Source organism: Geospiza fortis, unplaced genomic scaffold, assembly GCF_000277835.1.
Source record: "Geospiza fortis unplaced genomic scaffold, GeoFor_1.0 scaffold131, whole genome shotgun sequence".
Lineage (NCBI taxonomy): Eukaryota > Metazoa > Chordata > Aves > Passeriformes > Thraupidae > Geospiza > Geospiza fortis.
This window is the reverse complement of record NW_005054391.1, coordinates 2,006,648-2,031,869: the sequence shown is the minus strand read 5'-3', so window position 1 is coordinate 2,031,869 and position 25,222 is coordinate 2,006,648. Positions and strand designations below refer to the sequence as shown.

Sequence of the window (25,222 nt, the reverse complement as noted above, 5' to 3'; positions counted from 1 at the left end):
GCCTTGCTACTAACAGAATAAATGTCTCTATTTAGAATGTAAATGAGAAAAATGTATGAATTACAGGACATTTTAAGACTTGTGAGTGGCTGGGTGGATGGAGTTAGTCTTATTTTAGAAATTGGCTTTGACATAATTTGATAATAAGTAATAGGCTTAGTTTCTGATTCTCTAATAACTTGAAATGCAGCAAATCTTTGCTGAATGTGTGAGTTGCATTACATATGAAGGCAAGGCAAGGGGTGTATGTGGGGGGTTGGCTGCTAGGTTTGTTTGCAGCCAGGCTGCCTCCCTTCCTACAACGCCTTCCTTCCCTGGCAGACCACTGGGAGAGGGTTGAGGTGAGCCTTGCTCTGCACTGAGTTATGCCAGCTTGAGCATGTTATCCTTTTCCAGAAGATCTTGGGAGCCCTTCAGGGGTTAGAAGCACATAACTGGAAGTTTTGTACCTCCTGTGCTCCCCTGGCTCCTTCTGCCTGGAGGAGAAACCTGCCTGAAAATGCTGTATTGGGTGATTCTTGGAAACAGACACCCGAACGCACATGCATTCTTGTCAAAAGGAAACCCAGAAAACATTTGCACAGATGTGGTTGACACAGGAGGTCATGATCTCATTTCATATGTCACTGCTTAATCTTAGCTGAGATAATTACAGACATATGGCTGTCTAAATATGAAGTCAACAGGAAGGTATCCAGCTACATGTGGTACTACAAGTAAATCAGATTTCACTGCAACAGCCAGCCGCTGAGGCTATTAGGTGAATATCGGATATTCCCTGACAAAATTTATCCCTAAAAAAGGACAACAAATTTAGATTTATTCATTCTTTGTATGTCTTTGTGGCCTAGTACCAGTATAGATAAAACTCACATTAGTGTCTCGTTATGTTCAAATAATAACCAATATAGAATTTAGAGTTACTTAATTGATATAGAATTTAGAGTTACCTATTTGTGTATTTTTTTCCAAAGCATGACAGGATGAAAACCCTGTGTCCAGAAAAAGTTGTAACATATTGCCTAAACCGTCTGGGTTGATGCTGGCAAATCCTGGAAAACACCCAGACAATGAGGTGCGGATGGTTTGTTCCCCTGGCCAGCAGCTGGGTCAGCTCTGTCCCTGCCTTGGGCTCTGAGCCAGCCCCAGCAGCACAGCAGCAGTAGGGGCAGTAAAGCCCTCCAGCAGAGGGCTGTAGTACTCAGAACCAGTACAAAATGTCCCTAAGGCTTTTCCTTTTAAAGTGCTCACCCCTATTACTTCTTTTTCCTTTCTTTCCAGAAGGCCTCACCTTGTGGCCACACCATTATCACGTTTCTGTAGTTTATATCCACTGCAGCACAGCTATAATTTTGATATTGTTGCTTCAGAGGACTCCCAGAGCTGCTTGGGATGCCTGTGGGTATTTTTGCAGGATACTGCCTTTGCAGCATGCAGTGAAACCCCCTGGTTTGTTCCAAGCTCAGTGCCAGTTTCCTGCACAGCCATGAACAGACACTACTAATTACATTATTTCCTGACTGTAAAGCAAGAGGATGGGCTCTCCTCTACTGCTTCCTGTCATACTTTTAAACCATTTGAGAGCAGGGATTTGTTTTTCTTCCTGTGTGTAGTAAACTGAGGTTGAACTCTTGTGGTGTCCTTGCTGAGGTTTGAACAGGGTCCCCCCAAACTCACTGCTAGGGTAATTATTGTTCAGATCCCAAGCAGAGACCTGCACAATGAGCTTTGGCAAGGCCTTGTGCACCAGCTTGTGCTGAGAAAGTGCTTGTGGTCCCCAGGTGCTGTGGGCCAGGAGGAGCCCCACAAACCCACACCCATCACCCCATGACCTTTCCTGGGAGCCAGACTCCACAGGGGTGTATTTGCAGGACCACAGGCAGCAGCTCGAGCTCTGGGTGTGCGCCTTCCCTCGGGCTCACACGTGTTCTTGTAAACTGAGATTTCACACAAGCCAGTGAAGACATACTTCAGTTTTATTGTTGTTTAGGCATGGATAGAAACATTAATTCTTTTGCACTCTTGGTTCTTGAAACTTGCCTATAGTGAACTCGGAGCAGTGAAAAACCCAGCTCCTCGGACTGACGATTTAAAGTGCATAGGAGATCAAGCAGAATCCCAAAAGGCGAGGAGTTGTTTATATTCCTTTGTCTGTAGCTGTGAAAGTTGAAGGACTTTGTTTTCTTCTCGTTTGCCCTATATTCCCCTGACAGTGGTATGAAAATTTTCAGCCCTTCCCTATGCTTTCCCTTTGAAGTTTTCCCTATCTTTGGAAGATTCCTCTCTGTATTTAAGAATTATTTGTAGTGATATAAACAAAGAGAGGCGGTAGATGCACACTCCATCACAGGACTCTGGTACAACGTTTCCTGTTCAGAGTCATGCCCACTGAATTTGTTTTTACTTTTACAAAACAAGTGTATCACTTGGCAGTGTTCTTGCACCAAAAAGAAAAAGATATATTTATATATAAAGTAACTTTTTTGTGTGTTCACGTTTTATTTTCGAAAAACAGGTGTTTAAAAATTTTAGAATTTTTTTAACAAAATTCTAAAAAGAAAAAAATCACAATATTTACAGAGATAACATAATGGCTTAGCCATGCAAAACAAATTACTTTGGTTTTTCCCCCATTTTACTTTGGTTTAAATATTGACCAAGATTATAATTTTTTTTCTTTTTGCCAAATAAAACAGTAACAAATTAAAGTTTAGAGGCATATAACAGGATTTCCCTCTAATATTTTATACAGCATAGAGTTTATAGGACATCTTATGTATTTAATCCATGCCAATGCACTACAGGAAGCTTTTATTAAGACATCAGTCACTACTGCCCAGACATTTAACATTTTACAAATTTACAAGTAACAGTGTTTTCTGCCCCCTAAATAATGCAAAAGTGGCAAAATACATTTCCTAACGTCCATCTTTTTCTTTTATTTATTTATTTATTTTTGCCTACCAGTCTATAAAAACTTACTTTTTCCCTGGATATTTGTAAATGGAAACCTGATGTTCTGCTTACTTCTGCTGTTCCTCTCCATCAAAGCTGCCTGTTACCTTCTTCTAGAAACTAACTTTCCAGATAAGATGAAACTTATCTCCCTTAAATACAACTTTCTATTGGCCATTCACTCCAAAACCTTTCCTTATCAAGTACCATTCTAAAAATTCCCTCAAGCAAAAAACATGTTTATAAAGTTACAAACTTGAATGTAACTAAAGATACATAGACATTTCATTGTTACAATTATATGTACTGTTTGATAAATTAGGTACCAGTTAAAAACACTAAAATTATCTCAAGGTGCATTCAATATCTGTAGCATAGTTAACAAAAACACACAAAAAATATATATATATATATATATATTTTATTTTTGTGGGAAAAATGCAGCTTTGATATGACCACTTTTTAAAAAAGTTTCCAATTCTGACTGGTATCTTTCTGAAAAGAAGAAAAGGTACAGTACTTTAAGGCAGCGAATAACATAAAGGAATCAAAATTAATTCAGAATTCCAGTTCCTTATCCTAATGCTAACATGAAAGATGACTGATAACCATCACTAAAATGCATGTCTTGCTCTAGAAGAAAAGGATTTTTCAGCTACCAGCTGTATGTAGGCTAGGAATTTTTCATAGTGTTCCTTACTCAATACCCAGATTTCTTCAGGGAAACTCTTTATTCCCCTTCTAGCTTGTTTAGCTTTGCATGGTTTTTTAAATGTTCACTTTCATTAACAATTTAGTTTATTCTTGTCACAGCTGTCACCCTTCTGCTTTACCATGATTTCAAAGAATGAAAAAGGAGTTTGACATTTTCTTTAAGACAATCTTACACTCTAGGTACTTGCTACAAAGCAGAGGCTTCACTGATTACAACCAGAATCAGACATGTACCTGCTCAAAGGGTGTCATAAAAACAATTGAAATAAAACCATTACACTATACATCAGATTAATAGCAACTCCCAGAACAAAGCCTTACAGTGTATAAAAATAGCTACGTAAAAAATTTACATAAAGGCAAACAAAAAGAAATCTTCAGTGCAGACATTTACAAAAAAATATTTCAAACAGAACAAAACATGGTGACCTATTATCATGGCTGTTGCCAAAATTAGTTTGTGGGGTTTTTTTAGCTTGAGATAATTGTGTCTAAAATCCTTTGAAAACCTGGTAGTATGATCTGCTTAATACTTGAACCATGAATAGCTGTCACTTCTTTGTATATGTTTAAATACAATCCACGTTCATGCTTCAATTGGTCTATATGTATTCTCTGAAAATATGAAAGATAAAGACAGTTAAATTTTTTAAAATGTGTAAACCATCACAACCACTCAGTATCTATGCTGTAAATAAACAGCTACATGAAAAGTACTTTCTTCTGCAGCTTAGAAAAGTACTTTCTTTCATGACAAGAATCACTGTTGTGGTATTGCTCCCACTAAATCCAGTAAGTTTACCTGGTAAGTAAGGGATTTATGTTCATTTCAGTTCTGCAGATCTACTGATCTGAAGGAATACAGAGTAGAAGATTGCAGCAAAGACACACAGGGTGTTTATGCTGCAATTTTTTCAAAATCCAAACTGACTTCTTTTCCATCTTCAAATCCTTCCTAGGACATGATTTTGGTATTCCCAATTCCCTTTGCCAAACTAGCAAAACAGTGATATTGTTGGTAACGTGCCTACAGCAATGCTGCATCTCCTTATATACTGCGTAACTTCTCTATATAAAATCCATTACATTCTAAATATTTAATGCAAAACTTGTGGTTTGTATTAGAAAATTTCAGACAATACTGACACATTGAAACTATTGACAGTTGCATTCATTTAAAGAAGAAACCTTGTTATATAAATATGAAATATCATAATGCCACATAATTCCATATGCTTTAAACCCCTGCTACCTCAAGAAGGTATCCAGTGCTATTTACTTAAGATCACTGAAAATCAGGGCTGTCTACAGCTTTCCTGTGAAGGATCTTACAATGCAAGCCCCCCTGAATATATAATACCCTCATTTTTAAGACTATTTGATGACTAACTCAACAAATCTCTATGGTTAGCTGGTTTCCAGACTTGTGTTAACTTAGTGTTAATTTTAAATGGCCAGAAAAATGGTCCAACCCCCTCCCTTGGGTACTAGGAGGAGAGGTGCAGCAGTGGTGTATGTATGTGTGAGCACAGGGTGGTGCTCTTGGTGCTCTGCAGTGCTCCTGTAATTCCCCACAGAACTTGGGCATCTGCCAGACCTTTTGTAAACAGTTTACTTCATACAGATCCCAGTGGGGGAAACTTTCAAACCTGTTACTAATGTAAAGAGACACATAGTGTCTCTTTCCAGGATAAAACTGATCATAGTACAGGTGTGTGAAATCTAGACTAAGAGAATTGTTTTGTTCTAAGGGAAGGAAGTTTCATGACTTTACATTAATGATGGAAAAAGTGACCAAGGACTTGGAAACTGTTGCTTTCAGTAAGGGAAGAAGTTCCTGTAAATATTTCAAGTCATAACTTGAAACCTTCTGAACTCTATCTAAACATACTCTTCACATAAACACAAAGAGTGGTACAGAATAAAATTTGTACTTTCATTTCCTCAAGCACATGCATTAAAATAAAGCCAAGTATCAAGTTCCATCTGAATGTCAGACTTCTTTTTATATTTGTATATGAATCTCTGGATTCTTAACTGGCCAAAAGCTTGAATCTGTCTGTCCTAAAACTACACTACAAAACGATCCCACTGCCTCACCTTTGGAAGGTGAGCACCAGACCAAGCTAGAGCTTTGATCACCAGAGAGAAATGGTGGACAAAGAGATTTTAATGCTGTAACATGAAACACTTACCTGGAATGATGACTGACACATTTTCTCTTAAGTTTCAGATTTATGATTGTTTTCCTCTAGTTTTTTGTTTTCTTCTATATTTCCAAGATCTTTGTCTACGTGTTTTGATGCTGTCCTACAATGCAAAGGAAGGTCATTTTTTTGCATGTCTACAGCATTTTGTTCTATACTCATATTAATGACACTGCCTCCTCCCCTCACAGTAAACAGAAAATTTTGACAGTTCTGTTCTGAGCAGAGCAACAGGTTTGCATATGTCTGTAAATAGACCAGTGACACCAGACCTCCCACTGCTGTGAGTACCACAGGAAGTATTGCAGCAGGGCTCTGTGTGTTGATCTACCTCTTGAGGAATTCAGAATTATTCTGAGCTAGCAGACATTTAGTAAGGTTAAACCAGTTGTGGAGATCCATGTTTCTTGACAAAGTAACTGTGCAGCTTGTTTCAATAAACACGAGTCTGCTTTAAGGCATACTAAAGCATTACAAGTGTGGCTAAAATATCTTGATCAACACAGCAATCTTTTGTGTATTTGTAGTAAATGACTTCAGAGCCCGTGCCAAATGGAAGCTCTTCAAATGTGAATAAATTCATGAAAATTCTGGCACTACTGAAAAAAAAAATCTCACTCTGGCTTGTAGGTCTGTGTTAGCTATGACTGACAAACTTTGGGTAAAGATGAGATTGTGTAAATGTTTGAGGAGGGGGGAAAAGAAGAGGTATGCCTCATTTAAAATAGGAGGTCTTAGTGCAAGTAGTGGTGATGAATTAATGAGTTAAGTGCTTAGTTTAGCTTAGCACAATAAAACCACTATGCCATTCATTTAATCTGTGAGAAGCCTCACTGTCTGCCAAGGTGAAAGATTCCTGCAGTGTTGTGATAACATTTTGAAGGCCCCAATTTTTAAAATGTAAACGGGCAAATATGTTTGAGTGGGACAAAGTAAATCCCTTGTGTGAAAGCAGATTATCGTATCTGCGTTTTATCGGCAGATAATTTGCCTCCCCTACAGAAAAGTACGATCTGCTGTGACAGACTGGTGCATATGCTCACCCTTGCTTCAGACCCGGAGGGACGCTGACTCGCAGAGTACAATGCAGACACAGGCTGGGAGTGGGACGTGTCACGCTGACACCATGCAGGAGCGCACGGAGAGGGATTGTTGCTGGAGGGGTGCTCCCGAGCACATCCTCCATCTGAGCAAAGGCTGCACCCACTCCTGCCCTGGGCTAAGGACCCTGAGCAGTGCTGCTGGGGCAGGGAAGCTTAGTTCTTGGCTCTGAAGGGCTCCTGGTGCACATGCACCTAAGCCCTCCCCACCTCTGGGAGCGATACTGAAATGATGCTCTCCAGCTTGAGGAAGACGGGATTCTTGCCCAAAGAGGATGGGATTCTGGATCCCAAATCCCACAGGCTTCACTGAAAGGGAACTCTCTGAAATATTTTCGGTGTTAGAGGAGGTCATTTTCTGAGGGGCCACAAGTTTTAATGTTTTAAAGCTGCATTATCTTTTCCTGTTGGTTTAGGGTGCCTCCGTTGTATCTGTGTGACTGACAGGAAGGTATCATGCTGAAAACCCATCTGAGCTTCATTACAGGCAAATTTAATTTTAAAAGTGCTGAGATAGTATTACAAAGTAACTTGTTCTACAGTGGTAAATTTCTATTGCACAGTAACAATCTATTTTTCTGGTATGCAAAACCTGAAACACATGACGTGAATAAAAGGGAAGAATATGAAATGCAATGAAGAAGAAAATTCAGTGCTTTGGTAGGGGCTGACCTTCCGTGAGCTTAATAACCTTCCACAAATCTCTTTAATCCTAACAAAAAAGAAATAACCCCTCAAAAAAAAATCCCTTGAAAATTGAAAAAGTTTATAATTTAAAGTATGTTTGGTTTAGGTTGAGCACATAATTTGGCTTATCATGTGGCTAATGAGTCTTTTCCATAAATAAGTCTCACAAAATTGGAGACAATAGGGGAAGAGATGAAAAGCTGAAAGAATCTGGACTCAGGCAATTACCTGAGCTGAAGTGAGTTGGATGTGAGAAAGCAGTACCGTGCACATATGTCCTCATATAACTGCTAATGTCTGCTCTTGGAGACTGGATAGACTACTGGCATGGCTCACTGGCATCCTTTGTTTTGGCCTCTTAGCACCAGTTTTACAGTGCCCAAATCAGACTGAATCTCATATGACCTGACACTGAACAGCAGAGAGAACTGTCTCATCTTTGATTAGGTTAAAAGGATTCAATGACTAATGTCAGGAGACCCTGCAATGACATCAGGTTTTGATTTTTAAAGTAATCTATTTTAGTTCTATATTCAGCCAAATTAAATGTCACCTTTATTTTCCTAAAGCCACCCTGGGCAAAAATGGGAGACTTAAAGGGCAACACTAACTTTGAAAGAGGCAGGTGCTCCAGAACTCTTTTGGAGGATGTTACAAACCACTTGCTTGAAATGAGAGCAGCAGCAGTTTTTTCATGTCTGACAACCAGATGGATTTCGATTCTCAATGCCTGAGACTGAAATGCAGCCATTTATTTATGATGGTTCAGTGATCCTGCTGACCTGTTTTTTTTGTTCCCCAAATGCCATTATCGAGGCAGAATCACCACCTCAGCACAAACAATGCTGCAGCCTTTTTTAGTGCTATCTAAACAGTGTCATTAAGAGAGGCAGGAGTTATTCTGCTTGGAGGTGTGGTCCCCAGGCAGGGCAGAGGAGCAGCCACCCCTGGCACGGCACCAGTCCCAGGGCTCGACAGACGCGCTTGGGTTTGTAACAGAAATGTCTCAAAACATGGGTTCCATCACTTCCTGAGGTGACTTCAGGACAAGTGGTCCTTGTCCAGCTTAACATTCAACAACAGCTGTTCCTTTTAAAGCACTTTTTCTGGGCATCAACTCCTGCCAGCTTGCTCCATCTGCAACTCAAGATCGACTTCCTCATAATATTTGAGTAGCTGGGCAATGGAGTCTGAATATATAGAAATATTCCCAAGGATTTACCCAAAAGGGAAGACAGCTCACCCAGACCTGGAGCACTCTCACACTGTCATTATCTACAGCTCCACAAAAAAAGCCAACACTTGTGATAGTGTTGTTCTGAAGAGTGAGAAGTTGGTTGTACAAATATGAGTTTACTCATTCTTCTTTTTTTTTTTTTTCCCTTTAAACTAATTTGTAAATCATGGATCATTCTGAGCTCTTGCTAAAATTATGACTAGTATTTAATATTTATCTATGCTTGCTCTTCAGGAAAATAATTACCCTCAGGGAATCCTAATCAAAATCTCTCTGTAAGTAGTACCAAAGGGAGATTTTTAGCATTCTTTGGAGTGCCACTATTTTCATGGATCTTGTTCAGATACTGTTCATAGCATTGTTTGTCATATGAAGACCATTTTCCATGATAATTGTTTTGCCTGCTGCAGTGTAAATACAGACTACATAAAGGTGACCCAAAAATTGCTGTAAGGTTTTAATTTCTGATCTCTTTTATAGGCCTTGCCCTCAACACTATTTAAGGAAGACAGTGTGCAGTGCTGTTTGTCCTTGTTACCCAGCCTTGTGATAATGACAGGTAAGATGACACACATCTGTTTAGTTCTGGGTGCTGAAGGAAGAGCCATGAATTTCCTTAAAGCTACACTCAACTGCACTGTTGCAGATGATTTTTCTAGGAGCAAATGGTTTTACACATCCCAGTGTGGACTGGCTGCAACCTCCTTATTTACTCCAATCTTGCCTTCCACCTCCTCCAATTATTTTTAAATGTCCATCAGTAGGAAAAAACACAGAGATATTAGAAAAATATTCCAGTCATCCATCAATGGGTGACCATTTTTAATTTGTGTCACTTTTATATTAGATTTGTGTTATGAGCTGATGCTTTCAGAGATGTTTGGTTACTATGTCTTTTCTCTGAAAGGGAACTGAGGGAAAACCAATACAAATGCTGAGTCTTGTTGAAAACATAGTGAGTTTCTTACATCTTTGGCCCACCACATCTGACTCATATGCTTGTTTGCTATAAAATATCAGAAAAGCAGAACTGCTATGCTTCAAGTGTTCACTTTAAAAGATGCCAATAACCTTTGTCATTACTGTGACCTAAGAAACATTTCAAGAGTTTGATGTGCTCTGAATGTAAACAACTTTAAGACTGCTGCTGTGATTCAGCTGGCCCAGCAGAAATGATGTCTACTGGATGTTGAACCACTTTAGCCTTGATCTAGCCTTATGTGACTTGAGATTTGGGCACCTCCCAACTACAGGGATAAAAATGGGGCCAAGATCCAACTACAAGCCAACTTCCATGACTAGAGAGCAGGGGACAGGGTGCTGAGTGCACTATTCCCTTTCTGAATCTTTCATTTTGCTGTACCCTCAGCTGTTTCTGGCAAGGTGAAAATTTCATATATGAAGCATTTACCTAACATGGGTGTCCTGCAATCTCTCAACTGATGCTTGACACCAAAATATTACAAATATTCTAAAGTGCTGAGTTATATTCTGTTCAGTACAGATTAGTTTACAACATCCTTTTTGGAAAAACAAGAAATCTGCAGAGAACAACTGTTTGGCCTTCTGCTCAGATGAAGGAGAAACAAGGCATGCTGGGGTAGGTAGCCTCAACTCTTTATTCAAGAGGAGGCTGGATGCAGGATGTGGAATACAGATGAGTCTCTGATTTATGGGATAATATTCACACTGAAAAGAATATGTGGCAATAATCAGCTTTTCCATCAAGTGAAGCTGGGGCAGTGAGTAACTGTACAAGTGATTTATTGTGAATATATTCCAAGGCTACAAGTATAATTCCTACTTAGCGTGGATGACAAGACAATAGAAGATTATACAAACCACAACACCAATAACAAAAAAAAAAAGTTTTTCTTGCCTCGGCAGACTTGGAAAATTCTGTGCTGCTGCCTTCTCAGACTTTCCTTTGGCGTCACTTTGGGGATAGAGATTAGGTGAGTTACTGGTCAAGGGTGGGTTCAAAAAATAACTGCTACCTGCTGGCCTGGATGGAGACGGGTGGGTTGTGTCCAGAGGTGTAAGTTGCTTTTTGCAAGGTCTACTTTGATTGCTAGGCTATGATTCATAAGGAAAACTTTGTCAGAATAGGTACTGACATTCTGCTTGCTCCTGCAAATATGGTGTGCAGAAAGCAGGGAGGATAGCAACAGATCAATTTAAAAATATACAGAGAACAGGAGATTGTCAATGATGATACATCAATTAAGGGGTTTGCAAGCCAGCAACCATGTGTCAAATACAGAGACTATTGTTTAACTACAAAGGCATTTTTGTTTCCAGTGAACCTGTCTAATCAATTCTAGCTCTAATTTTTCCTCTGAGCTTTAGAAAGAGAAGCTGAGCATGAGGAAAAGAATTGGTGTCCATTTAGATTACGCCATATCCTATCTTTGAAGCAGAAAAAATTGTTGTAATTCATAAACTCATCTCATGCTATATCCTACATTCCTGTCAGCTCCCCCCACACTACTCAATGGTGCAAGAAGAGATATTTTACCTTCTCTGCCCTTGTGATACATAAACCACCTCATCCAAAGAAACCCAAAGCAGTGTACCACAGTTTCATGACTCCACATTCACACATTCGAAAAGGAAAGACAAAGTTATCTTAGACATTATTGCAACAGGAGCAAAGTGTGGGAGGAAGAGCACTATGTTGTTACTTTTAATATTTTACAAAAAAAAGCATAAGCTTTGCGAAAAAACCAAAAAAACCCTCTATAGTATCCAAGCGTGGTTCTGTGCATGGGTAATTTATAACAATTCTATATTTGGAAAGCTTCAAAAACCTGATCAGTTATGGTTGAGCCAAAGTCTTTGTGTATTATCCAAAAAAACGAGCAGTTCTTAGCAGATGGAGAATTCCTCGTTGTACTTTCACATCAATGAAAGCACATTTGTTCACAGTAAAATCCCATTGGTATATTTTAGATTTCATTTGGCTCAATTTTAATGGAAGGTCATACTAAAACCAACTGAACTTTAAGACTGCTTTTACACCTGTACTGATTGGAGCAGGTTATGCACAGCCACTTAACCTCCCCTGCTCAGAAGCAGCTGTGAGAGCTGTCAGACAGCAAGGCTGCTTCTGACTGCCCTCAGCTCTCCCTGGAGATAAAGGTATGGGGGCAAGAACAAATGGGGCACACAGTAATAGCCAGCTTCAAAAGGATGGAGCAACATGGTCACTTCTTGACACCTTCCCATCTACTTTCAGAAGTGTGACTCTGTGACAAGGAAGAAAGTTGAAAATGGAAAATGCTGTTCTATGCCTATCATGTGTAAAACCTGGACTGGGATGAGAGCTCCTAGATTTTTTCAGCAACAGAAGTTCTATTTTTACCAATTTTATTTAACAAACCTCAAAGAAAAAAATTAGGGATCTCTCTTCTCCCTGAGATGGTTGAGTCTTATTCTGTATGTTATTCCATTTTTAAAGGAAACAAGGTAGCCAATTCCTAAATGAAGGCAGTTTCTAGCACCAGTACACCCAGACAGACTTCCACACATCAAGATCCACAATTAAGTACTATATTTAAATGCAAGAGTCAGCACAGACTTGGCTGTCAGGAAACAGGACCTCATTACTACTATGATCTATGAAAATCTCAGAACCCCACCTCCAGGAGATGAGTCCCATTAAGCATTAGGACAAGCCAACCAGAGGTACCAAGTTTCCTTTTCCTATCAAGTGGACCTACTGTAACAGCTTTTCCCCACTCCAGAAAACTGGAATGCTGTAGAGGAATGAAAACAAGTAAACACACACCTCTTCTTATCACTGTTCTTTTTCAAGCTTAGTATAAAGTTTTCAAAAAAGTCTTACTTTGATTTCTTCACATAGAGCCAGTAGACAACACCTGCAATCAGAGCAACCAGCAGAAGACCGACCACAATTCCCACTATTAGCTTTGCCTGGTCATTAACCTTTTCACTATTGTCACCTGAAGCAAAGAAGAAAAGTTAATGAGATGACCTATGATAAAGTAAAGCATTGCAACATTTCTAAAGAATTTTCACCAGAAACAGAAAAAGGGATTAGAAAGTTAAAAAAAGGAATAAAAAAAGAGAGAGGAAACCATACATACCACCTCTGTCCTCTGGCTCATCATATTCTGGAATACTTACTGAAATGAAAAATGTTAAAATTGAATTAAAGACAACACAGACCTAAAAATCACCTTTAATTACCTATCTACAGCAATGACAGAAACTGGAACAGTGTTTTCCAAACAAAATATTTAATCCCATCTTTAAATAGAAGCCTTTCCTTTGTAACTGTACTATATACATTAGAAGAATCTTAATCTAAAGCTGTAATATTCAAGTCAGAAGTATTTTTGACTGAGAACTTCTGTCCTACCTTCCCATAGCTTCTCACTACCTTTCATCATGATATATTACTGAAGCCCAGTATGGCTGATTTCTGTTGTGAGTCAAGTCATACCAACAAACTGTAATTTAGGGACTAAGAGATATTGTTAATTTTGTAATAAATAAATATCTCTGTCTTGTAAATGAAGTATTACTTTGTAGTATTTTATACTATTATTTTTTAATATTGTTTACTTTTGTAGCTAGCCAAGAAAGTCATGAAGACTAAGTGACTTCTTGTAGAAAGCTATCAATAAATTTTATGTACTACTGATCCACAGTGGATTTACAATTGCTTGACTTAAGACAAAAAGGTTAAATATCTTAGTATTAACATTACTATGCAGTCCTACTCTTCATTTGAGTGTCATGTATGGGTACTTTATGAGAAACTGTAACTTTAAGGAAATTATCTTTAGAGGACACTCACTAGCAGAGACGTTCATGGAGGTCACAGTCCTTTCTAGCTCATTTTCTGCAATGCAAGTTAAAGTTACATTTTCCTCAGGAGCAATTACAATTTTACTGGAAAATTTCCCATTAACATATTTTGTCTCCTCTGTCTGAAAAGGTGAAAAATGAAGATTAGTATCATTTAAAAACACAAAGAACAATACACGCATCATTTGTATTACACAGTGAAAATGGTCAGAGGGAAATAACTTTCAACTTATATTTCAGTTTTCCAAACAATAGCAAGAGAAATACTACATTGGTTTATTAAATGATAATGTGAATAAGTGAAAGAAAAAATAGGCCAAAATATCTATAGATAGTATAGTGTGTACTGTAAGACCAATAATAAAAAAGTTTTTATCTGAAAAATTAACAACATTCTGTATTTGCTTTTAATTCAAGTATTTAAAAAAATATTCCAAGTGAAAAAATTCTTAAAACTTCAAACTTCTAAGGAATAATTTTTTTCCATCTTGCTGTTTCTCATTTATGTCACTATAAGGGAAAGAATTGTTCCAAGTTTTCCAGTTTTCCAGCTTTCCAAGCTATTTCCCCACCAAGCATTATTTTGCCAAGCTACGTGTGTCTAGTAGCACCTAAAATACCTGTACTGTAATATCAATTTGTTGTTCCTTAAATTTGCTGCACATCATTCTTGGATTAATGCAACACCTAGAGAAAATTATTTGCAATCATTTGTATAGCTTCAAGACAATTCCTGTCCTATACCTACGAGTAAATGGACCAATTTTGTCATCTACACATAATTTCTGTAGCTCAAAGCAAAACCTAATGAAATGTAATGGAATCTACAAGAGCACTGTACATTGTCCTTCCAGCCACTGACTGTAGAGAGGTCTCATTTATTTTTCCTGCTAAGGCAAAATCTGACAATGCTTTTCATGGGATTTGGTAATCCATATAAAAATACTTCAGTGTGCATATTTTCCAGGTATTTTCCCTGCTATATATGAGTTTTTCCTATTTATCCCTCAGGATGAATGCATAATTGTTCTGTTTCCAGTGAGAAACAACAGGAATAACCATACAAAAACAACTCTAAATATTAGGGTAAAAGCTGGAAAGCACTTAAGGAACTATAATGAATGTAACTTCTAATTCGCACATGCCAAATTTCATTACACGTCACTCAGTTAATGCCTACATCAAGTACCCATTTGCTTTCTAATGTAAGTTCTACAATTCCATCTTTATTTGCAAATTCTTTATGCAATGGCGAAATCAGCACATTACCCAGATAAAATGACTAAGTACCTTCATTTAAAAAATGCATATTTCATTTGTAACCTTTTCTTTTTCCTTCCAGCTTCAGCTTGTAGCCAGTGGATCTCCTTTGCTATCACTTGTTCTATTCAAAAAGGCTTTATCATAAAAAAATCATCCATGTAAGTACGTGGTAGCTACAGCTACCACTTAACCTCCTCCTAGATAAACAAAAAAGACTTTTCTTCAATCTCACTACCTCAAAAATGTTCCTTGATTTTGATTTGCACTTCCTATACAGTAGTTTTTGGTGAATAAAGTAATAAGAAAGATACTTGCTTTATTTAGAATGCTTCCACTGCCCGTAACTGTCCACTGCACTGCTGGCTTGGGGAAACCTTCCACATGGCAGATAATTGTCTTAGACATTTTATTTGTGTTGGTCTTCTTGGTCATTTTGATTTGAGGTTTTCCTACAAGAACAGTATAACAGTTAACAACTTTATTTAAAAATAACAATTAATAATTGTAACCATCTGCTTGATTACCTTCCACAATAAGTTTAAGTGTCTGTCTTTTCCTCAGCCCTTCGACCTCCTGTAGGGTAGTTTCACAGACATAGTTTCCAGCATCTTGATACTGAAGACTTGAAAATGATGGGCTTGTTTGCATTCTGGTATTGTCCTGATAAAGTCAGGAGTTAGAAATGACACAGATAGACTCACAATACATTAACCCCTTAATGACTCCTATCAACAGAAGTTTTCACATGCTTTGGAAAATTAGAGCCTCACTTTTTTAAGCTGTTTCCCCATTAATAAGCACATTTGAATACACAACATGAAAAGTGGAAACTGCTGGAGATTTATCGAAGCCATCTCCTTTATTCTCGAGCAATTTTGCTTTTAAATCAAGAGCATAGATGGGATCAGTTATTAGCTCTGAGCTTTTCTAGTAGTTTGGCCAAGGCCATGAGTGATAAAACATTTGAGACACAAGTAGCTCTCCTCTAGGCCAGGCTTATGAGATCAACATATGCTCATACACAACCATTAAGCATCATTACCATAAGTTTCAAGCACTACAGGTTTTATATAAAGCCACCCTCTTCAATAGCTACATTTTTCACCATCTAACCTTTCAAACCTTGCCCTTTTGTTATGTTTATCAGAACCAAGACCAAGTCCACCTCTGACAAAATGCACCAAAATTCCTCCAAATGGGCTTTTCTTCTTAGAAGAACCTTATTCTCAAAGGGCCTTGTATAGACCATTTCACAGAAGTTGTATTTGTGTTACAATATGCCTTAATTCTCTCCATTTGGAAGCTGAGCTGATAATTACAGTAACTGATTTTCAGTCATCAATGTGAGTAGATCTCATTTTAACCACATGCGTAAGACCCATTTTAACAATATTCTTTAAAAGCCCAATGAACAACTTCCTTCCTTCCTTCCAAAACACTGAAGTAGCAGCAGTAACATAAAGAGGTGAACACCCAGATGGAGTGTGAAATAGATTAATTACTGACCTTTATCCAAAACACAGTTGCATTTCTACTAGAAGAAATTGTGCATGACACAGGCAGGGCCTCTCCAATCTGTTTTGTGACTTCTCCACTAGGAGTAAGCTGCAAATCCAGATCTGGGATAGAAAGAACATTTGTAAAAAGTTAATCTCAGAAAGCCTGGCCCATTTCAGAGGCTTATCAAGAAAAGAAAATGTGACTAATTGCACTCATTAAATTCAAGATTTCATTTCTTCAATAAAATTCAAGTCAATTTTACAAGGAAGGGAGATGAGAGAATTATTCTAAAAACAGGCATTGCAGAACATTCATATTTTTGCTGTAATTATAGGCTAAAAGGAAAAGCAAAACCTCACTAATCACTAGACAAATGGATACATTTTTTTCACCTTGTTCTGCTGAAAGAATGACAGAGTAGGCACAAGAAGCTGAAGAAGTACTTCACATAACAGTAAGTGCATCTCAGAAAGGGATGCACAGAATGCTGTGAGGGTAGCTTACTATGGGCCAGGTAGAAATGCATCTTCAGGGGAGGACCAGTGCAGGTGGGGACAGGTTATCCTACATAGTAATTGTGGAGAGAACAGCAAGGGTCAAGGGGTGCCTTTCTTTGGTGTGATAAAACTAGAGGATTTTTGCCCTCAGAATCTGAAGGGGATGAAGAAGGTCAAAGAGGGTGTATACAACATGACACTGACTGAAGGGGTGAGAAGTCTAAATTACAGGGTTGGAGAACTGCACATGAAGCCCTTTATTTGTTCTCATTTGTAACTTAAAATGCCACTTTTGTGTACCTCAAAAAAGAGTCCAAGCTCTGCCTAACATATTTAAGCTCAAGGGAAATTGCAGTCAGTGACAGCTGTGTTTGACACAAGGCAGGGTGAGAGCCAGTGACAGAAACATCAGGAAACATTGCTCTGGATTTTTCTTAGTTTAAGGATTTGGTGGGCTGGTCATTAAAAAAAATAAATTAATCCTACAGTGAAAGAAAAGCAGAGTTTGCCAATCTTTATTTTGCTTCCCCTCAGACAGTGCCTTGCTTGTAAGCCAAGCTGCCTGATTGAATGACTATCACAGATGTGTGCACACACACAAACACATGCAGTCAAAAGCACACATGACTTCATCTCAAATATAGTACTTGCTGGAAAGGGGCTGCAAAGCCTCCTTTTGGCTTTTAAGCAGAGCTTAAAAAAAGCTCGAGACAAAAATAACAGTGGAGGAAAGTGAGTTTTCCTTAACAAAACAGTGAACTTCACTACTGGCTTCATTCAGTGGTTGCCCTGGGAATGCCACTGTAATTAAAGGTAGAACTTGAGGGAACAACCAGGGCTCAGCCTGTACTACAGGTCTGCAGCATTATTATCTGTGTTACAAGCCCAGTGTCTTTTCTCAGAGGTCACAAGAAGTGCACTTTCATCTGTGAATGAGTTAAAAATCGATGAGATAAAATGGCATTTTGTTTCTGTATTCCTATGGAGATTTCCTATCCTCCCTCCTGAAACCAGCAAATGGAACCCAACTATTCTCCTGTGGCTTCCAGAAGAAAAAAAATAAAGAAATAAAATAACAAGAGTCCTCCAGTGAGCAGTACATAGATTTGGATAATGTATGGGATGTGTTTCTTCTTAAACACATTCCATCAGGGCAGAGGGGTGGTTGAAGAAAAGGCTATTATGTTTTTTTTCCCTCAAGAATTTCCTTCTACAGGTACTTAAACCTTTTGTTCTTTGAAGCAAGATAGCGCCTCAAACCCAAGAGATCACCAAAGGACATGCAGAAGGCATTCCTCTCATATTTGTCATAGGAAGCAAAAATTCATGGAAGTTTTTGCCTTCATCTCAGGCAAGACTGACACTGAGCTCAGAGCAATCCTTCAGCCCAGTCTTCCTCCAGGGTAGACTGACTGTGCCCTGCTGGCTCCTTTGTGTGGTGCAACTGGGACTAAAATCCCTCCCACATCCATCTTGGTTGCTATAGCAGTTCAGGAAAATGTAGAGGGTATGAGATGAGCTACATAACTCAGAGCAGCATTTGTATGACTTATAAGGCAAGAGGGAATTAAGCTACTGCTTAACATAGGATCACCTCTAGAAGCTCTACATTAACAACTTGATTTAGCCTAATTTTCTGCCAGTTTATCTGTAAATTCCACAAAGTAATGTGATGTAGTTACATTTATCTCTCTACTTAGTAAATCTCACTTTGGTACAGAAGTATGAGGAGAAAACATTTCTTGCGTACAGAAGACTATCAAAACCAAATTTTTGTCTCCACTGAAAAAAAACCTTTTCTTTGAGAATTTTCTGTACATCTCACATTTGGCTTTGAAATGTTCTTCAGAAACAAGCTCCTCATCAGGCACCATTTTCAGTATATGCTAGCTCTTAATGTGGTCTCATTTGAAGTTTTGCATTGATTTCAGTGCTGTCTTTGCATACCAAGTAGGGCAGGGAAGAGACAAACAGTGCATTCTGCACGTATCACCACATCATGTGAGGGAGGTATGGAATTAATGTGGGCACACATTTCCGTTTGGAAGCTGTGGCACATCTAGGACAGACTCCCAGCATTTAAAGGAGGCCTCTGATGGAATACTGTGCTGCATTTGGGAAAACTATGCAGGCACCTCTTTGTTGTCTGAACTCCATAAATAAACTAGCAGACAACTGGAAACTTCTAGTATCTTGAGAATAGATTTTTCCATGCAACATTCAAAAGGTGACTTCCCCTGTATTTTCAATGGCTTTACTGAAAGACAAGACAAGTCAAGACAAGGCTATAAAAATATCTATAGAGAAATACAAATGCTATACTCCTAAGACCTTAAATTTACTGGATGTTTTGCAGAACACATTTTATCAGAAAGGAAAGCATCACAAAGAGGAAGTTCCACAGACCCACTTACTCCACACTAGGTTTTATGTGCAGAAACAATTACAGAATCATAGAATGTGTGGGCTGGAAGAGACCTAAAAGATCCTCTGCTTCCAACCCCTGTGCCATGGCCAGGAACACCAACACTAGACCAAGCTGCTCAAATCCCCACAGCAACAGATAATGAAAGGGCACTGTGGGTTGAAAGAGTTGCTTCTTTATAGCTGAGGGAAGAAATAGCTGTCCTCTTCTGCTGAGTGGTTTCTTTGCCTTACCCAGGGTGTGCTTCTACACCTCTGTAAGTGGCTGTAAACAGCTCCTGGCCTGGTCCCCTGCCTGCCAGTTTTGCTCACCTGACCCTGGGCAAACTCACTGAAGGAACAGAGCTGGCAGAGAATTTACAACCTCTGTGAAAAACCGCAAATCCACAACATCAATCCTACTTTGTTGCTGCCTCTGTAGAGGGACAAATCATGCCAACCATGAGCACTCAGTTCTGCTGGACTTTAAATTGGGACCTGGCTGCACAGATCCTGCTCTGAAGGGCAAAAGCTCAGGTTGTACAGGCTGTCCTTTATGTTCCATGGATAAGGCAGGAAATCTTTCATCCTTCCTCAATTTCCTTCATAAATAACTTCCCTAAGCATTATGGGTAACTCTGATGCTTCAATGTAAATTTTCAGCATTCTGGAAGTCTCATAATTTACACTCAACATGGAAAAATGGAGCTTGGTATTCTCTACAAAAAAATATTTAAGGATTATGGCATAATAATGTTTTTTGATACCAGCAAGAAACTTTCCCTTCATATACATCAAAACAAATCAGTGCCATTATAATGCTTAATAAAATTGGTTTGAGAAAAGACACTACAGTTGAAATTTAACAAATTACTATAAATAGTTTCTCTAATTTAAATTAATCTTAAATTAATTTAAAGATTAAAATTAACTAATTAATTATCTTTAAATTATTTTAATTAATATTATTCTATTGCCTGCTTTTTGTTGTGCTTGTGGTTGGGTTTTTTAAGAAGAAAATAAAAAAATCTAAAATGCTGAGATTGGATGTGAAGAAATGAAAAGCTCTGATTCTTGATCAAGGTTTTTTTAGTGTGCCACCATAGAGAGGAATATTCATCCATACAAAAGGTGAGCAATAAAGCAAAAGAGGAAGAAAAAGTAGGATTTGATAAGCATTAGTAAGTAGTATCTGAAGGACAAACTGCAGAAATGCTTTAGACCAGCATCAGAGAAGACAATGAAGTATCTTAAGGATGGTGCATGGTCTGGACATTCAGGAATTACAGAACTATTCCAGGCTACTACACAACATTTAAAAAAAGGCTTTATTGCAGATAGAGGTGTTTTGGAAAAAACCAAAATGAACTCTAAGTAAAGTGCAGTAGTAGGGTACTGGAGTGCAGCTCTGAGTTCTGAGTAGCTGCACTAGCTGCCAGCACTGGGAAGATTCACGTCTAGAGATTGCATGTTTCTCTGGCATAGCAAAGCTCTTTGAATGTGCAGACAAAATAGAACACACAGGAAAATTGGCTTGTTAAAAATAACTTGGAGCTGAGAAAGTAATTTTTTAGAGTAATTATTTATGAAAGCAAAAGTAGATATGCAATACACTTGGAGAAAAATCAAAGGGTCGGTTATACCAGCGCAAAGGTACCTTTGCTATCCAGCACTGAAGAGGCAGCAGCACAGAGGCCTTTTCAGGTTTTACATGCCCAGCTCTTGGCAAACAGAAGAGGTGGGCAGAGTAACAATGGATGATCTTATTAAAGGCAAAATATTCATTAACTATAATAGCGTAATTAATCATGTGTAGTGTAATTAATCAGTAATCACCGATATATTATGCACATATTGTACCTCTTCCAAGAAAAAAAAAATTCAAAACCAAGTATAGAAACATGAAGTTTGTTTTTATGTAAAATATAACTACAGTGAAAGCCTTTAAACTTCATTATCCTTCAGATCCCTCTGAACCTGTCAACTACTGATGATACTGTGAAGACTACAGACAATCAATGTTTTTAGGGGAAAACTTCTACCCCTGGCGTGACTTTTATTTAACAGCCTGTGATAGTATAGCAGAGTTTGAAAGAGTTCCTGCTCTTGACTTCTGCATAAAGAGATCAAAAGCAGCTATGGCTTCAATGGTTCAACCAGTTCAGTGGCTGCTTTCGAAGTGTTGCTGATAGTGTGACTAAACAGTATCCAGGTAAAGAAAATTTACTGAGCTCTGTAGCTCTCATGATGCTGGAAAAAGTAAAAAAACGCAACTTTTCCAATGTGAACATAACGACTTCCTAAGTTTCTTTTCTAGGCTCCTTACACATTAACCTCATTGAGGGAATGGGAAGTTAACTATGAAGAATGACCTTCAGTGATATTCCTGTGGATTAGCTTCCATGTTTGTCTACATTCTAAGGCACAGCTGGAAGAAAGTAATTTGCCCTATATACGTTCACATGAGCAAAAGATAAAATAACAAAATTCTCACCGTATGTGAAAGTGTAATAGAACCATAAATTATCCAAAATTATGTGAAGTGAAACTATCCAGCCAATGAATTGAGAAAGTCAAGATTTTCAAACAGAAATATATTAGAATAAATAGAAATGACTGGACACTCCTTCAAACCAACATTTCACCTGTAGGTATCTGCACTAAGCTGCATACACAAAGCAGAGAAACCATCCCAGGACGTCCAAGATCAGTTTGAATCCTACCTAGGAGTGCAAAATGCAATGACTTACAGTGCACAGTGATGGTGGTCGAGTCCATCATGCTTTTGTCAGTCAGAGAGCACCTGTATTCCCCTGTTGCATTTCGTCTCACATCTGTCATTACGTAAGTATCTGAGCTTCTTATACCTTCTGTTTCTCCCTGTGAGTGGAAAACAAGACATCTACTGTACGTGGGCCTGCTAAACCCACTAATTTTTGTTGAGGATTTTTTTATATTATAAGGATGGTGAAATACTCCAAAGCACGTATAGACACGGCATCACTGAAATGCAATTACCTATTAGTTAAAGTAACATTTACTTCCTGCATGATAACATTATTTTAAAAAACATTGTTTTTAAAAATCAAGAGCTTACTCTTTTAGTTGAATAACTAACTCATTTTAAGAGGATGTTACAAGACAAAATTTAAAAGTTTAGCCAAAAAAACCAGTCTACTAACAAGTATTGGAGAAATCAAAACAACAAAACAAATTGTGTTTCTAAGTCTTGTTCTGATATATTCAGCTTAGGACAAATCACGAACTGAATTGTACTGCATTGCATGTTTTTGAACAGCACAAGCACACTGGTGTTTTGAATTAGCCAGCAAATGCTGCTTTGTGGCTGTCCAGTTCCCCAGTTTCCCCCTGATTACTGACTTAGCTTTGAAACAAGCACAGAATGATACCCTAATTCGTATATCTGAATCCAGAAAGAGATTTATAATACCTGTGAGCCTTTCAAAGAGATCACCCACTGCAACTCTCCTTGAGAGGAAAGACCAGTATCGGGCAGCAGGGAGCCCACAGATAAGACAAACTCGGGTGTTTAGCTCACTCACTGTGATAGTAGAGCAAGGAGAGATACCAGACACTTTTCCAGTGGCATTTAGTGACTTTCTAGGATGACTCACTGAATCTAAATGGCTGTTCTGAGATAAGGATTTCAGCTGCTAGCTCCGCTTGCTCTCTCCAACAATTCAAACATGCCAGGAGTCCAGAGTAGTGACGATTGTGTTCAAAGGGTGACATGCTGGGTTTGAAATATCTGAAAGGACACCACTTCTTTTGGCTTCTCGCAAGAGCAGCTCTGCTCAGAGCTGCAGCAGGAACAAATAAGGCATATAAAACAGGAGTGGGAAGCAGGACATGGGAACAAGGACCAGGAGTCTTAGAATATAAAGCCACATCTGTCTGTGGATTTCACCAGCACTAAGAAGATTAATGGTAACAAAGCCTTTATTTTTCTCAGTCTGTGTCTTAGGCATTTTACAGATTTGTTCTTCTGTGCTGTCACACACATTATTTTTGTGTTGTTATGCCACCGAACAATTAACTGAAGAAAAGAAATTGCACAAAGATTAATCTGTGAAAGTCCAAAAAATAGCTGAATTTGCTGTACTTTCACTGCTGGATCTGTGTTATGACAACTGATGAGATGGTTTTCTTCAAGATGCTAAACTGCTGTAATCAAAACTGTTTATTAAAATACCTGATGATGGGAAATAAAACCTTGTAATTTTTAGTAGGTCTAAACTCCTGAAAAATTTGGGTGGGCTGGGGGGAAGGAGAGTTTTTTCAAAAATATTTTGGCAACTGAGGTGGTGAGGTGTTCTCAGTGTGATATAATGGTCAATGTCTATCTTCAGTGTTTGTCGCATCGAATTCCTTCCTTCATTTGTTACAAAAGCACGTAGACACTGACATGTAGCAATGTCTGCAGGAAGGAATGATACAGAATATTTCACTAGGCAGCGACAGCAAGGCAGGACTTACTGGAATGTAAAACAGGAACTCCTGTGGAGGAGGGTTGCCATTTCCTGAGCACTTCAGAGTGATGTTATCGCCCTCTTTAATGGTACTACTTTGTGGCAGCACTTGAATAGTCACCTTCTCTGTTGGGTCTGTGAAAATAATGTACATATTTAATAGCTTCAACATAATCATACAGCAACACTATGCATACAATATTCATTGCCCAAGAAAATGCAATTTTATCATCCTGTAGCTGAAAATATTTGCATGTGTAGATCTTTTTATAAAGAACTTGAAGTTAATCACACTTTGTATATTCTTGCCAATTAAGTGCAAAGAACTCATATGACATAAAATTCATTTTTATTCTCCAAAATACCTGTAACTGAAACAGCAATGATTACAACTATGTCATGTGCTTTAAAGCAAAAGAAATCCTGATTAGTATGAACCATTTCATGGTGTGATTTCATTATGAGGGATTAACTTGTCCTCTGTGAAATTCCCTATTTGGAGGACCACAGCAATCAGAAAAACAACTGAATCTCTCAACACCATGTATTAGTACTAGATAATAGCCTTCTGGCATTAAAAAGAAATAAATATGAACTAAGCAACTATATTCAGCCTATTCTATATGCTGATCACTACAGGCTTTCAGAAAGATAAATCTGGTGAACATAATAGGACCCTTAGCGTAATCAACAGAACACTAAACATAACATACTTCTGTCATGTTCACTGAAGTTGAACTATAACTTACACTTTACTTTCATAATTTTTTAAAGCAGAGTATTCTTTAGCAGATGCTATTATTTCTAAGAAGAGGCCTAAACATAATTTTTAGAAAACAAAGTAAAATTAACGAAATTAAAATAATATGGGCATATAACTCTCACTATTTTAATGTCAAAGGATAAATAAAATTCCACCAAAGATGCCAGTCGTGCATTAAGATACAGCACAGCGCATCTAATTAGACACTAAAAAAGTCTCCCCAGCAGAGAAAGCCCTGGCTGACAGGTGATTTTGTGTGTTTAGTGAAGCATGTGCAGTACAGCCCTCCCACCCTCCAGGCCCTCCTCACATCCGTCCCCTGCAGTGGGGTTTCTCAGCACCAGGAGCTGCCTCCCACTGCAGCACTGAGAGCCCTAACACAGCCCAGCCCCTCACCCTCCCCAGGGCAGGACAGGGCTGGATTCCAACCTGCCACAGCCTCCCTCCTTCAGAGCCTCCCTCCCTTCCCATGGAAGCGTCGCGCATGACCAAGCAAGCTTCCACCTCAGCACCTTCAGAGCTGAAGCACAACTTTGCCTGCTTGGAAAAAGGAAGTCCAGCGTCCCTGCT

The 25,222-nt window shown here is 38.5% G+C and overlaps 1 protein-coding gene across 2 annotated transcripts in view; it reads right to left on the bottom strand.

The window, feature by feature from the left end:
• Positions 1–1,958: 1,958 nt before the first annotated feature.
• ALCAM (activated leukocyte cell adhesion molecule) overlaps positions 1,959–25,222 on the bottom strand; it is a 35,360-nt gene continuing 12,096 nt past the window's right edge. Inside the window, exons 6-15 of one of the 2 annotated variants that reach the window (XM_005425607.2) lie at positions 23,897–24,024; positions 22,150–22,279; positions 16,506–16,618; positions 15,524–15,659; positions 15,315–15,448; positions 13,726–13,858; positions 13,010–13,048; positions 12,748–12,865; positions 5,865–5,979; positions 1,959–4,284 (exon numbers count right to left, since the gene is read on the bottom strand). In XM_005425607.2, coding sequence (XP_005425664.1) covers positions 5,892–5,979; positions 12,748–12,865; positions 13,010–13,048; positions 13,726–13,858; positions 15,315–15,448; positions 15,524–15,659; positions 16,506–16,618; positions 22,150–22,279; positions 23,897–24,024 — 1,019 coding nt within the window. In that variant the 3' untranslated portion in view covers positions 1,959–4,284; positions 5,865–5,891. Of the gene's footprint in view, positions 4,285–5,864; positions 5,980–10,647; positions 10,837–12,747; positions 12,866–13,009; positions 13,049–13,725; positions 13,859–15,314; positions 15,449–15,523; positions 15,660–16,505; positions 16,619–22,149; positions 22,280–23,896; positions 24,025–25,222 lie in introns of those variants that run through there. The other variant, XM_031060801.1, reaches the window with a different exon arrangement.